The 15023-nt window shown below is 34.6% G+C and overlaps 1 protein-coding gene across 1 annotated transcript; it reads left to right on the forward strand.

The window, feature by feature from the left end:
• The first annotated feature begins 5810 nt into the window (after positions 1-5810).
• Positions 5811-14157, forward strand: LOC100893223. The gene is made up of 5 exons (XM_030993240.1): positions 5811-5918; positions 8852-8950; positions 9984-10085; positions 11069-11269; positions 14029-14157. Exons 1-5 carry the CDS (start codon positions 5823-5825, stop codon positions 14155-14157), a joined length of 627 nt encoding a protein of 208 aa, XP_030849100.1. The 5' UTR covers positions 5811-5822.
• The last annotated feature ends 866 nt before the right edge of the window (positions 14158-15023 follow it).

Raw genomic sequence — 15023 nt, forward strand, 5'->3', positions numbered from 1 at the left:
AGGCTTGTATCTTTTTGAGTTCTGAGTTTAGGATACTCTCAATTTCTAGCGGGTTTCTGCTGCTGTATAAAATAATTTCATCATCAGCATAAAGCATGATTTGAGATTTAGTTATAACATGTGGGAGATCGTTGACCATGATAGTAAAAAGAAGGGGGCCTAAGGTAGATACTTGAGAGACCCCTGATTTTACTTGGCCACATTCAGATTTATTTTCCATATGATAGTTCTCTGCCAAGCTAGTTCAACATGTTTTACACCATAGTATTGCAATTTTCCAAGCAATATTTTATGATTTACAGAGTCAAACGCTTTACGAAAATCTATAAAGACCACACCGGTAAGACATCCTTCATCCATTCTCATGAGGATATGATCAGAGAAGTACGTTAGTACTGTATCTGTACTGTGTCCCTTACGGAATCCAGACTGATGTGGTACTAGCATATTATGTTCTACAAAGAAGGATTGCAACTGTTCATGTACAGCACGTTCCATAAGTTTCATTACTAAAGGTATAACAGAGATGTAGTTATTCTGATCTTTTCTATCACCTCTTTTAAACACTGAGGTAACTTTACTCTCTTTCCACTCATTTGGTATTTTTCCCGACTGTATAGCCAAGTTGAAGAAGTGAGTAAAGTGTTTACTAATCACAGGTGCTGCAGCTTTCAGTAGCAGAGCACGTATTGTGTCAAGACCTGTGGACTTAGTGGTCTGTAATTTTCTAAGTTCATTCATTACAAAATCCTCACTAATTTCCTCAAAGGTAAATGTTTCACTTGAAGTAGACAAATATGAATTCAAATCACATATTGTTGAACACAGTAATGTCGAATTACAGTTTCCCAAGTCCGTACTTACAATTGAGCCGATTGACACAAAATAGTTATTCATTTCATTTACAATTTCCGTTAAATCGGTCTCAATAACACCATTAGTATCAAGGCCATTTCAATACTGTGAAGACGTTCTGTCGTTAGGAGCCTTTCACAAGCTTCCTTTGCCGAAGGTGGTGCCAGAGGCATTATGTTTTTAGGTTTCCCGTCCTCCGTACGTCCGTCCCGCTTTCTATATAATGCGATATCTTAAGAACCACTTGAGAATTGAGGCTCAAACTTAGCGATAATATGTATCACTATAGGAAGACGATATCAGTGGATTTTTAGTAACTAGGTCAGAGGTCAAAGGTCACAGAGGTCAACCTATGCAATTCCAGCTATCAGCCGTGTTATTGCAACATTTCTAGAACCACTAGAGATATTATAATAGGCTCAAACTTGGGGATAATATGTATTACCATAGGAAGACAATCTCATCAGATTTCGGGTAAAAAGGGTGAAAGGTCACAGAGGTCAATTTCTGAGATTACAGGTTTTTAGCCTTGCTATTGCGATATGTCAAGAACCACAAGAGATAGGCATTTGTTTACATTGTGATATGTCACAAATAGTTCAATCTATTTTGTATAGTGAATTTAGGGTGGAGGCATATTGGAGACGCAGTCGCATTTGTGTTGTTATTCTTATTATGGATTGCATGTTCTTATAAGTCACCAAAAACATATCCTTTCAGCCATATTTTTTGAAGAAAATTATATTTCAGTCAAGATGTATATATTAAACAAATTGAAGGAGTTGCATCACATCACATCAAATTTCTAACTATCTAGTAATTTGTAACTTCCTATAAAGACAGAATTGCACATAAAATTTTTCATTAAAATCGTATATTTTAAATTATTCTAAAGTTAATCAATCTAATATTACAATTTAATACATGATACAATAGTATAATATGATATATGATCATTTACTTTCACAGAGGATGAATACAAAAAATCCCTTGCGGATGACATAGCAAAGAGGCTGACCGTGAACCCACAACAGGTAATCATCTCCATTCAGGTATTTTTTTCTTCTGATTTGAGGTAAACCCGTAAGAGAGAATGAGGTGTCTATCGTACTTGTTAGTCCGAATAAGAATTCCTATACAAGTCAATGTAGTAGTGAGTTATGATTATGATGGAGAAGTGGATTCAGCCAGAATAAAAATATTATATTCATGATGGTCATCCGAAGAAATAAATGATGTCCAAAATTGTATTCAATGAATAAGAAATCAATATACCTTAGTATTATATAAAGAATGATAATTATATGGGCTGTCCGAATTTCATTCATGATGATATATTTTCATTATTTTGATTAGTGCATAGGAGTATTCACATACTCTAGCATATGTATTAGCTGTTTGATTGCATTTAGTCTGTCAAGTATTTAGTAAATCATGCAATTAAACAATAAATTGCTCTAGACCAGTCTATGATGACAATGTAAACCAATAAATAATGGGATTATCTCATTAATTACTTAAACAAATAAGTCCTAGTTGCTATTTGTAATGCAGCTAGTGCAAACTCCATGATTACAATCTTGACTGATTTATTTTGTGTAAAGGATCAAGGAAGTTTTGAACCACACAGCAGAGGTCTGAATCCTGAAGAATCAGGTTCGTGTATATGTTTTTGTATAACATTGATTGTGTTGTGTGTTTGTTTTCTTAACTCTAGATCAATCCTTATATCATCGTCCATAATATATAAACTATTAGTATGATAAAACAATTGATGACAAATAAGTATTTACTACTGTTAAAGTGTTATCATATAATATGTTTTCATAATTCAGTGCACAATTTAAACTGCTACCAATTCTGACCTAATAAATGACAGCTACATGATATCATATATAATATTATCATAACAATAATGATAATAATTATAATAGTCACATTTGTAGGCCTATAGATGATAGAACGGTAGTGCACAGGCTCCATTCCCAGGGGAGTATTCAGGCCAGGCGCCATTTCACAAATGAACACGTGCCAATCTAACCCCATTAAATTATCTGCAATACTAGTATATCTTTAATTCTGACATTTTGAATTTTTGCAACTGACAAATGAGGAAAGAAAAACACTTTATCTGAAAACTAAAAGCATACAAATTTTCGAGCACATAGTGCTTTATATGTCTATATTCTTACTGTTCTTCTTCTTCTTATTGTAATTATTATTGTTATCATCATCATTATTATTAGGTGGTCTGTCGTCTACGACAGATCACCTATTGTTTCGTCAGAATTTTCTTTCTTCTTTATTTATTTCTTTATTTTTATTTTTCCCCCTTTTTTGTGACCAGGATAACTCAAGATCAGTTCAGTCAAATTATTTCAATTTTGGCGCAGTCATTAGTCATTGTCATGAGACGTGACAGAAACATTTTAAAGGTCATCAAGTCTTCATGACGTCATCCAGGCGCCATTTTGTGAAATCACATTATCAATCATATCTTCATGACGCGTCATCAAAGGTCATTCATATTCATATCACATATACTTCAGGTTGAGGGTCAACAGGTCATGTAATCAAAAGTCACATAAAGGTCATGACGCGCGCGCGCGTAGCTGATAACAACAATGATAATAATAATAATAGTACTAACAACAATAATGTCATGTTAAAAACGCCCCATGGGCATATGAATAATAACCCTTTTATCAAATTCTGAATAGCGATGTTACCTTGTCATTTTGTAACCAACTGATTTGTTTCATTTAACTTTGCCCCCCCCCCCCTCCTCTGTATTGTACAACAGTTTTACTGCATAAACGTTTGCCCTGCTTACTCTCTTAATATATTTCCTCCTTCTTCCTCATTAAGAAAGATGATTAAATCTATCTCGCTGCTGCCAGATCTAAACAAATTACAAGGTCGGACACCAATTTCTCAATCATACATAAGACTGCACCAGCACTATCACACCTCAGTCATACATCATTATGATTACACAGTGCCATCATAATCACCACCGTCATCACATATCTGTCACAAAATAAGAAAATGAAAAGAAACGAATTAAGCAGCAGTACTAAATATTTATCAACATATTTTGTTATCATTATAATGATTTTTTTTAATGCAATATTATACAAATAATGATTGGTTATGAGTTCAATAGTGCGAATATTTTCATGAGTTTAAAGATTAACATTCTATTTAACGAGGCGTCAGCCGAGTTGAATAGAACTAACGTTAATCTGTCAACGAATGAAAATATTCGCACTATTGAACGAATGAAAAAGAATCGTTATTTGTTTTATACAACATCGAAGAAGATCTAATAGAACGTTAATCAACAAATTATGCTTTACTCCTTATATTAAAGATAAATTAAAGTTGGAGTCAAGCCTTCTCGATTACATTCAGATTGCCTTCGCGTCAGATGCACGCAGGGATACGCGCACGTCAGAGAGGTACGCAGTCTGCATATAACCAAAAATGCACGCCCGTGCAATAGAACATCTATTGAATATCATGTGACCAACAATCTTCCGATCAAATGACAAGGATCCACGTAGGTGTCGTATAAAACATTATATTCAATCGAGACAAGAAAAGTAACACATGAATGGGGGGTGGGGGTGGCTGCTTCTTTTTAATAAATTTAGAAATTTAAATATTTTAGAATTAAATCCATATGATTAATTCAATTATCAACATGCTTTTGAAAGCACAGGTATACTCATAGCCTGCCATTAGACTGCATGCACGCTGTTGTTAGAGTGCTTTGTATACGCGAGCACAGTTATTGTTCATGCCCATTGGACTGTGCCTAGTGTTTTGCACGCGCTATTGGTAGTACCATCGCGTTAATCCGATTATCTCGTTATAAATTTGGCACTGGGAGGATTTTTGGCTTGGCACAATGGGGATTAGCCCTGTGACAGGATAAGAGTTAACATGAAATTATTGTTGTTATTACTACTATTACTTTGTACCATTAGTATTGTTGTTCATCCGCTATTATCATTATAATTATCGTTATTAGTACTGTAAAACATTTTGTAGATGGCGAATCAACAAACAGTAGTTGGCGTCTTTTGTATGGCATTGCTCATGAATAAACATTGATCCTCAAAGATCGTTCAGATAATAATGCATCCCATGCAAACCTATAGAATGTCAAAGTTCACAAGATAGCTGACCCTCTAGTCCTCCTCCGGAGGACATACTATATGTATGATCGAATTTCTTCGAGTGCTAGTTGGAAAAGCGCCCACACCCGACGAAATACAAATAACTCTGCTTTTCGATAAACAGTGTTTATCGCTGCGCCGTTTGACCAATACTTCATATAAACAATGTGTATCGAGCAATAAACAGTGTTTATCACTCGATATACATGGTTTATCTCGATAAACATTGTGTATCGCTCGATAAACAGTGTTTTTCGGCCGGCGATAAACATTGTTTATCGTCGACAATTGGTCAAACTGCGCGCCATATAAGATGATGTCATAAAGTAAAAAGCTCGTTTTTAGGTCGACAACTTCCAAATTACAAAACTTTAAATATTGAGTTTTCAGAGAGCTGATACTCCTCTGACAGACACTTAAATGGCATATAATTGATATTATTGTAATATTTAGCTTATAGGCTTTCATTTGATGTATATTCATCCATTTAATTATTTTCTTTTGGATATGGTCTTTCATGATTATGATAAAAATAGTCACATTTGAACTTGTGTAGGCCATTTTAGGTGGTAGAATGATAGTAAATGCACATGCTCAATTTTGACCAGGCGCCATTTTACAAACGCACACATGCCAATCCAACAACTCTAACGTTCGCATCCTTCTTGGTACCCATTTACCACCTGGGTGGAGTGGCAGATGTAGATTAATTATGAATGTATATATCATACAAAAACATATATGTATTTCTTATTTCTTACAGACGAATCTGTCTTCGATAATATGGAGGCGCCCAAGGCTAAAGAGAAGGGTGAAAATATGCCGAATCACATAGCAAGTGTGGTAGAGAAAATGCTTAAGGAACAGGTTCACCTAAAGGTAGAATTCATGTTTTAACCTTGTATCTTTATGTGGTTTAGTCAGTTATGCAATAACACAATGAATTACTCAAGGCCAGTCCAGGATGACAGTGTAAATGCAAAAAAGGTTGAGTGTAACCGTCTCATCCACCACTTTGAAAAAAAAGAAGTTCTAATTGTTTATTGTGATGATGCCGTTAGTGCAAGCTGCTCGATGATAATCTTAATACTGGTTTATTTTGTGTACAGGATCAAGAAACTTTAGAACCACACAGAGGCCTGAATCCTTCAGAAGCAGGTTTGTGGTTTTGTTTGTCTTGTTTTTTGTTATTTGTTGTTGGTTTGTATTGTTCGTTTGATTTCTTACCAGTCGATCAATCTGTAATTCATCATCCATAAGATATACAGTATCAATAAAAGTTGATAACAAATAAGTATATAATCCCTTTAAAGTGTTATCACAAAACAATTGTTATAACCCAGTAATCAATTTAAACTGCAATCAATTTTGACTTGTTAAATGTCAGTTACATGAAATATTCTCACAATATTAATGTTATGTTAATATTACATATATGTATTTCTTCTTTATTACAGAAGAATTTGTCTTGGATAATGTGGAGGTGCCCAAGGCTAAAGAGGAGGGTGACAATATGCCAAATCAAATAGCAAGTCTGGTGGAGAAAATGCTTAAGGAACAGGTTTACCTAAAGGTAGAATTCATTTTTGAACCTTGTATCTTCATGTGGTATAATATGTACACAATTTTCTACAATGCCTTTGTGTTATCCTAGCATCTTCCACGTCTTTGTTATAAGTTGTGTGTTTATTATAAAGTTTTGGTTAGTATATTTTAGTCAGACAATGGTGCGCTTAGAGACACCCGTATTAAGCGTCTAATAAAAGTTGTGTATTATTATTATTATTATTATTATTATTATTATTACAGTTAATGGGATCATCGGAATATTTTTTATATTTTTTTAATTTTTTTTTCCATATTTTTCCCTCCACAGGGATTTTATTGATTTTCATTTCAAACAATTTAACAATTATATTCAAGGTAATTTACATTTATAACATAAATAAAATTGGCTTTTCAAGATACAAATATTGTTGAACTGTTGAGTTAACAGAAAACTAACAAATCAATAATTCATTTCTGACACTCATGGAAAGAAAAACAAATACAGAACAAATATCATTTTAAGTAAACAAATTCCTGAATTGAAACCTTTTCCTTTTGAATTTATCATTTCTACAATTCGAATTTGCAATCTACTTTTCGTGTTTGAAGTAATTTATAATCGAAACTCTAATATTATCAAAGTCGGGCAATTGTTTCTTTATTTTGCAAGTATACAGCATCTGTCGCACCACAATCAGTATACAATTCAATGCATAAGTATTTGAACCTTTTAAACCAAATAATTGATCTTGTAATGAAAATGTTAATTTATTTCCGGTTCCAGTATTAATTCAGTGCTTTAACCTACCCCAAATATTTTTAACATGCGTACAATCACATAGCGGATGTGTAACTGTTTCAATCTGTTCATTACAAAATGTACATTCTTTTCTTAGGACTAAATTCATTTAAAACAGTAGATCGTTCGTATGTAATATGCGTTGCAAAACTTTAAACTGAAACCATCGTAAGCCCACATCAATGGTACAATTAAATCCAATAGAACAATATATTTCCCAACTCTTATCATTCAGGTCGAAAATGCATTTCCATTTAAGAAAACTTTTACATAGTCCTTTTCTTCTCTTTAATAAAATTGCATAGATATGTGAACATCCTTTAATACGTTTCATAACAAATGCCATTGTATCTGGAAAAAGAGGTTGTGGCACCTTGTTAAAAATAGTACAATTGTTAAACCCTGGTCTAATTGCATCGCATAATCCACGATAAAAAAATTTATTTGAATATTATACTTTTCTTGGAAGTGTTCCAGAGAGAAAAAAAAATCACCATTTGTGTCTAATATATCATTGACAAAACGAACTCCCTTTTGACACAATTTGTTATTATATATTGAGCTATTGCCTATTTTAATGTAATCATTATTCCATAAGGGTTGGCAAGAAATGTTATCATAATGCATTGACAAGAGCGTACTATAAGCCATGAACATTTCTTTCCAAAAAAGGTTCTTTGTTTTACCTGCCAGTTCCAGAAAATAATGTTTACACATATAACATTTCAAATGTTGCAGTTCAGGCAAGAAAGATTGCAAAAGACAGAGGATATTGCTATTTATTGAGCCAATTACTAATCTCTTAATCCAGGAAATGTTTATTGATTGGCAATGTGTGTATACGTCTATCATTTTAACCCCTCCGTCTGAGTAACTTTGTTACATTTGATTTCTACTTATTTTATCAAGTTTCTCCCCCCATATAAATCTATATAAATGAGCATTTATATCTTTCAAAAGACATCGGATTATGGTGTGTTTCCACAGAAGTGTACAACGGCAGATACTCAATTAGACCCTGAAAATGGAGAGATGGAAAGTAACAGTATTTCAAAATCCAAGAAAACATACAGATTAGGATATCAGCTGATCTCAAACTTATTTGGTGTCTGGAGTGGGATGAAAAATCGTTGTTAGATCGTGAGGCACGTGAGAGTGAGAGAGGTCTATCACGGAAAGGAAGAAAAGTTGCCTTTATTGGAACAGGTTTCCGTGGAGAAAAAAACCTTGTGAACATATATATAGGATACACAATGGTCATTTGCTTACTGGATGGTTTGCTCATACTCGGTTAAAAATGATGCTACAGTATGTGATATAGCAGATATCTTCATGATACGCGTTTGGACAAAGTTGTTTTGTGATTGTCTTTAGGATTAGTACTGATGTTCCCATAATTTTTGTGTAAAATGTTGTTGTTACCAACTGTTCATATAGATGTGTATTCATTTTCCTCATTCCTTAGGAGATAGGAACAGACAGGACTCATAGCGGTAGAGGAGAAGGAGTCTCACTAAGTATATGGGACTTTGCTGGACACGACATATATTACTCAACCCATCAGGTACAATAATATTTTAAGAACATTAGTTTCCTTGTAAATTATACCGTGGTGCCATGAAAGCATAATTTTAAAGTATTGTTAGATTTTATAGAATAAATTGAATAAATTGTATTGACTACAGTCTCCCATACATCCATTATGGCTTTCTTATCCTAAATCTTTTATATTTCTCTTGTGATTTTGTTCTGATCAGTTTCAGTGTAGATATCTCATTCTCAAAGAAATTACTGTCTCAATATAATGCTTCAGTTCAGGGCACATGGATTCATGTACTTTTAATATGCACATCTGTTGGCCTACATGTAGGTTTTGCCATACGTTGTATACATGTGCATTAATGTGTGGTCCAGTCATAGATGCAAATTCATGCCCAGTGTCTAAATTATTGCTTCTTTTATTTATTTGATATTACACTGTAGGACAACAGACCTCACATTAGTAAGAGTTGCTGACTTCTTGTTATGTCTTAATTTTGTAATATTATTTATTTTTCAACAGAAGTTTATTTTTCCTCTGAGCTGTCATTGTCACAGAGTTATCTAAGAATTGATAATATGTATGCAATTGATAATGGCTATATATATGGAGCTAGAGGATCTACACCAGTTGGGTTTGAACAAAAGATATTGCAGTTTAGAGACCTCTTGCACTTAGTGATGAACTATAATCTCTATATTAATACATTTAACAACTAAATTATTCATGCCCTTATCAAGTTTTCTATTTGTTAAGTACGTAAAAAGTTGATTTGTCAAGATGTATGTTTCTTGAGAATGTGACATGTTGTAGCTTACATCTAAAAAGTATTTTATAACACAGGCCCTAATTCAACCAGTCTACCTTGCATTCATGAGTTACGAAAAACACACACACATATACACACACCAAAGGGTATGAACTATTTAGTTGTTATACGTATATAAACAGTGCCCGAGGTCCCTTATTATTATAGAAAATAATAGAGCATATATAAACAACATAGCATTGTAGTTATTAAATACAAAGGCATCACCTTTATTCTCTTCTCCTGTAGGTGTTTCTGACGTGGCGAGCTATTTATGTGATTGTTTTTGATCTCAGTAGAAGTTTGGATTCTGCCGTTCCCCCTGAATCCAGAGACAAGAATTATGAAATGGTATTTCTTTCTTTTATTTTATACTGCTTGGCAAACATAAATTATGCTTTACAGGGGATAGATAAATGTTAAATAGTGTTGGGCTTTCTTTGCCAAACATCAGTTATCTTCATAAAGTTATTATGTAAAGTTTTATATTTGTTTATCATTCTATACTCGTATAAAATGTGTTTTTAAAGTATAGATGTTATGAAAGCTCCTGTTCATTTTGACTATTTTTAAATGTAGTTTACGTCTGGATTAATACTTGTGTAAATTGTTGGTACGATTAAATCAGTGATATATACAACTTTGTTTTCCTTCACTTTTCGGAGCAGGGTGTGTGATAACATAGTTGAAATTTATATCTCTTTGAAAGTCCATCTCTGTTCGAAAATACACGTAGGCCTACAAGGTCATCCTGCTGATCATGTCCACACTTGGTCATGACATTAAAGTGATCAGCTTTTAAGAACAAAAATTAAAATGTAACAACTGTAATGTTTTACCAATTGAATATGAAGGATTACTGCTATTTCTCTTCATGATTAATTTACCATCTGCGCATGTCATCTTCTTCTCATACATATTATTACATCCCCATTCGTTAATGAATTCTATTTCTCTTACTATAGCATAAATTATGTTTCCTTAATATTCCTTTTGTAAATACAGTAATTATGGAGTAGTAAAAAGGATTGCAACGGTTCAAGCTTAGTTTCTTCATGATTATTTAATGGTAATATTACAATGTAAGCACATAATTATAAGAATGTATTAATTATATGATTTTAATATCATGCTGTAATCGGTTTTTTATTTTGGAAGGCACAGAAAATAAATAAACCAATAAATCATTTATCAACTACAAACAAGAATTAATGTTGGATGTGACGAGTGGGATATGTATGAGTTCCCCTGTTAGAGTTATTACAAAGTATGGTTTTTCTGTGTGATTTAATCGTTGGCCTTACCATACATATTTCTTTGCAATTAAAACGCAGGTTAAAGGAGGTGCCAAATCAGAACTGACATGTCTAGAGTTCATTAATTTCTGGTTGTATTCCATCTACGCCCATGCTGTGGCGCCGTCTTCAGTCATAAATAACAATACGTCTAAAACCGCCCAGAAATCTCCACCAATATTCATCGTTGGTACGCATCGAGATAGTGTGAAAGGAGATGCGCAAGAGAAAAGGGAAAAGGTAATGCTTTATGATATACACGTTTGTTTATAATAAAATAATAATTTTGTTTACCCCAGCTGTTCTTCCTGAAGGTCCAGCAATCCTTGATATCGGCAATACCCCCCAAATGCCGAGATGTGCGCCTTTTGGACTTAATTTAGACCCACTTCGGAGACTTACGTACTTCCGGTGACGATTCATGCATGCGACATGCGCGTTGTAAACATATTATGCAAGCGCAGTATACGTATGTGAAAGCTAATTTGATCGTGCAGTGATTTCAAACTTGTCTTGCCTTCGGAGCAACTTTGTCAAGGTCGTTTCGTTCTGTGTAGGATTTGTTGTAAATTTTACCGGCCAAGTCACATTTCTCATTCAGGGGTATCTCTGAATGTTTTTTCGTTTATTTTCGTGCGACCAGCATGCAGCAGATTCTCAGATAGGCCTACCCTAAATACTCGACTTACACCAACAAGACCGACACCAACACGACAAAGATCGTACAAAAAGTACCATACCCTGAGTTAGACTGAACGCTTTAGTCTCTGATATCGACGGTTGTTCCGCTGTGACTCCATGTGGCCAGACCGAGATGAATGAGATGCTACAATTTGTTCACTCTTTAAAGCCCCCATCACACCAAACTAGTTCTCACTACGTTCTGGAACCGTCCTAGAAAATCGTAGAACGGGTTGTGGTCGGGGCAGAATGTGTAACAAATGTTTATAATACGATCCTAGTTCGTTCGTAAACAGTCCTCAATACGTCCATCTCGTTTGTTCCCCGTCCACAGCCGGTTCATATTAAGTTCAGATCGGGTAGATTAGGCAGTCCAAGCCAGTCCGTAGTCAGTTTAAACCCGTTATTAAATAGTTTTACCTCGTTCCCAATACGTTCAAACCCATTCTAACTAGTTCGTCACTTGTTCTAACTAGTTTTTTTACCCGACCACTCCGTTCAGAGGCAGTTCAACTCTTTCTCATCGCGTTCTGATTGCGTTCGAACGCGCTCCTTGAGCGTGTGCAATCCCGTCCTGACTCGGGAGTTATAAAAATCCAGAGCGTTCTCGCCATTCCTCATTCCCGTTCAACTTCACGCTTTAGGCTTTGCAGATCAAGACGTTCAAGTCAAGCACATATCACACCAAACTAGTTCTCACTACGTTCTGGAAAAATGTTGCCAAACGGGCTCAAACTGTGTGTGAACGGAGTGAACGTATTAGCAACTATTTACGATCTTTTTAAGGACTTCATGGACGGGCTCGGACTGGCTTGGATGGAAAGGGTGGTCTAGAACTTTGAGCCTGTTCAAAATTATCCCCGTCCTGCAATTGGACGGAGTGACAACGTACTTAAAACGAGATGGACGTACTACGAACGAAATTGCCGTACTATGAACGGAAATTGCCGCACTTCGATCCTACTAGGAACGTGTTACCACGTGATGTGGTCGAGCATCAACGAGGAAGAACGCGCTGGGTTTGTATAGCCCTCGAACCAGGACGGGATTGTAAAGCACTATAGAAGCGCGTTCGAACGCACTAAGATCAATATGAGGACGAGTTGAACTGTCTCTGAACGGGGTGGTTGGGTTATAAACTAGTTAGAACACGTTCCGAACTAGTAAAAATGGTTTGGACTGCTTGGAAATATCAAATTTATCCGATCTGAACTTGATATGAACTGACTGTGGACGGGTACAGACGAGTTGGGCGTATTGTGTACTGTTAATGAACGAACTAGGATCGTATTATAGACATTAGTCCAGTCCGAGCCCGTCCATAAAGTCCTTAAACAGGTTGCAAGCAGTTGCTAATAGGTTCGCACACAGTTTGAGCCCGGGGTACAAACGAGATGGACGTATTGAGGTTCCAGAAATGGCTGCAAAATTACACTTTCTGTTATTGTAAAAAATAACAACAACTGAAAAACATACTTTGAATTACGATAGCTTGCTTATTTAAATAGCTCCTACATTTAACTTTTAATTTCGAGAAAGACTTTTTGTCAACAGGAGTCGTTAAAATGTCAGTGTTACTAAAGAATTCCCCATATCAGACGATTATTTCGGTCTAAACCTGAGCGGCCATTACATTGGTCATTTGGATTCAGATAGGAATCGGTTTAGCAGTGAGATTGTGCTATGGCATTAGAACAGCTTGACTATTTATAACTTTGCACAATTTGGATTTACACTTTCTTGTGAATGGACGTTTACAAAAAAATCACCCTGGTATTATTGTGGTTTTGATTTTACAAGAAAATTAGATAAATGGATCACTGCAAATTTGAGCAATATGTGATTAAAGGGTAATTAATTTAAACGAGCATTTATTTCATCTAAACAAACTATTTAGTCATACGTGCATGCTAGATGTAATCAAATATGTTTTTACACAGCCCCATTTCTTCATTATATAAACTTAAAAAAATCAAAATACATTTGCACTACAAAGCAAATGGGAGACGACCTCATTAGATAAGTCACAGATTTGCCAAATTGTGTTGCATTGATTATAACTTCAAAACGTAATTACTTTCTTATTTGTATACAGATTTTGTAAATTTCTTCACTGATCGGTTTCTCACATTTTTTCCCCTCGTATTACAATCAATGAAATATCATGGTGTACTTTAATTGCGTTACGATATTTCATATCGGCATTCTCTAATTGAGCATGGATGATCGTGTTCTCATTTAAAGTGAGGTATGCATGCATGTTAGACATTATGACTAAGATGTCATTTTCTGTTCATTTCACTTTTTTGGTCTTCTAGATTGGCTCTGCCTTTAAGAAGATCCGCGAATCTATCATGGATAAACCGTTTCAATGCCATGTGGTCCCCGAGTATTATGCCATTGAAAACAGCTTAGAGGACGAAGACGATATGGTACATCATAAATAATCATCAACTTTCATAATTTATGGTAACCTGTAACAAAAGAGTATTACTGATTATCTATCGAATCCAGTTACATCCAATCCAGAATATAAATTTAGTTATAAAGTGCTGCTCAATTGTTTCACATCTTTGGACCACTTCATCAACAATAATATATCACTTCAAAAAGCTAAGCTAATGCAGTCCATTGTTCTGTAACAAAATATAAAAAACACCTTGGAGCCATGGGGCGAAATGTGATGGATTTTAGACTCAGGGTTATTTTTGGTCTTAAATATTGTCCCAATTGTTTAACTATGGCATATATTAAGATGCTCTTTCATACACAAAGAACTGACATAACCATCTGTTAATATCTGACTTTTGAACCACAAATTTAAAAGCTGATAACTCTAAAACTAGGTGTGTATTCCTTTTGACATCTAATCTCAATATGACTCTCTGATAATTTCCAAAACTCTTTAATGCAAGTTCCCAAGAAGTAATTTAGATAAATAATATTTTCTAAAATTTAACTGCGCATAAATATTAAGGTAGTTCATATTTATATATAGTGAAATTGATTTCCATCCACTGTGCTCGACGAAAATCAATTATAGGCATTTACTATTAACCTAAAATCAAATGGCATTGGTTTAGATAGTAGTTAGCCTTTGTAGAAAACTTGACACGAGCTATCGGCTTCATGCTTTAATTGTCTGTGGTAATAATACAACTGTACAAATATGTTTGTTTATATACAATCAATGTGGAAGAGAAATATCACTTCTTTCATTACCCATTGGCAATTCTTTTCCACATTTATGCGCTACATCTGTGCAATTGTTCCCTCTGTTACTCTAGAGTGATATTTTTGTGCAATTAGCTTA

Source organism: Strongylocentrotus purpuratus, unplaced genomic scaffold, assembly GCF_000002235.5.
Source record: "Strongylocentrotus purpuratus isolate Spur 01 unplaced genomic scaffold, Spur_5.0 spur5_scaffold_20, whole genome shotgun sequence".
In the NCBI taxonomy this organism is placed as follows: Eukaryota; Metazoa; Echinodermata; class Echinoidea; order Camarodonta; family Strongylocentrotidae; genus Strongylocentrotus; species Strongylocentrotus purpuratus.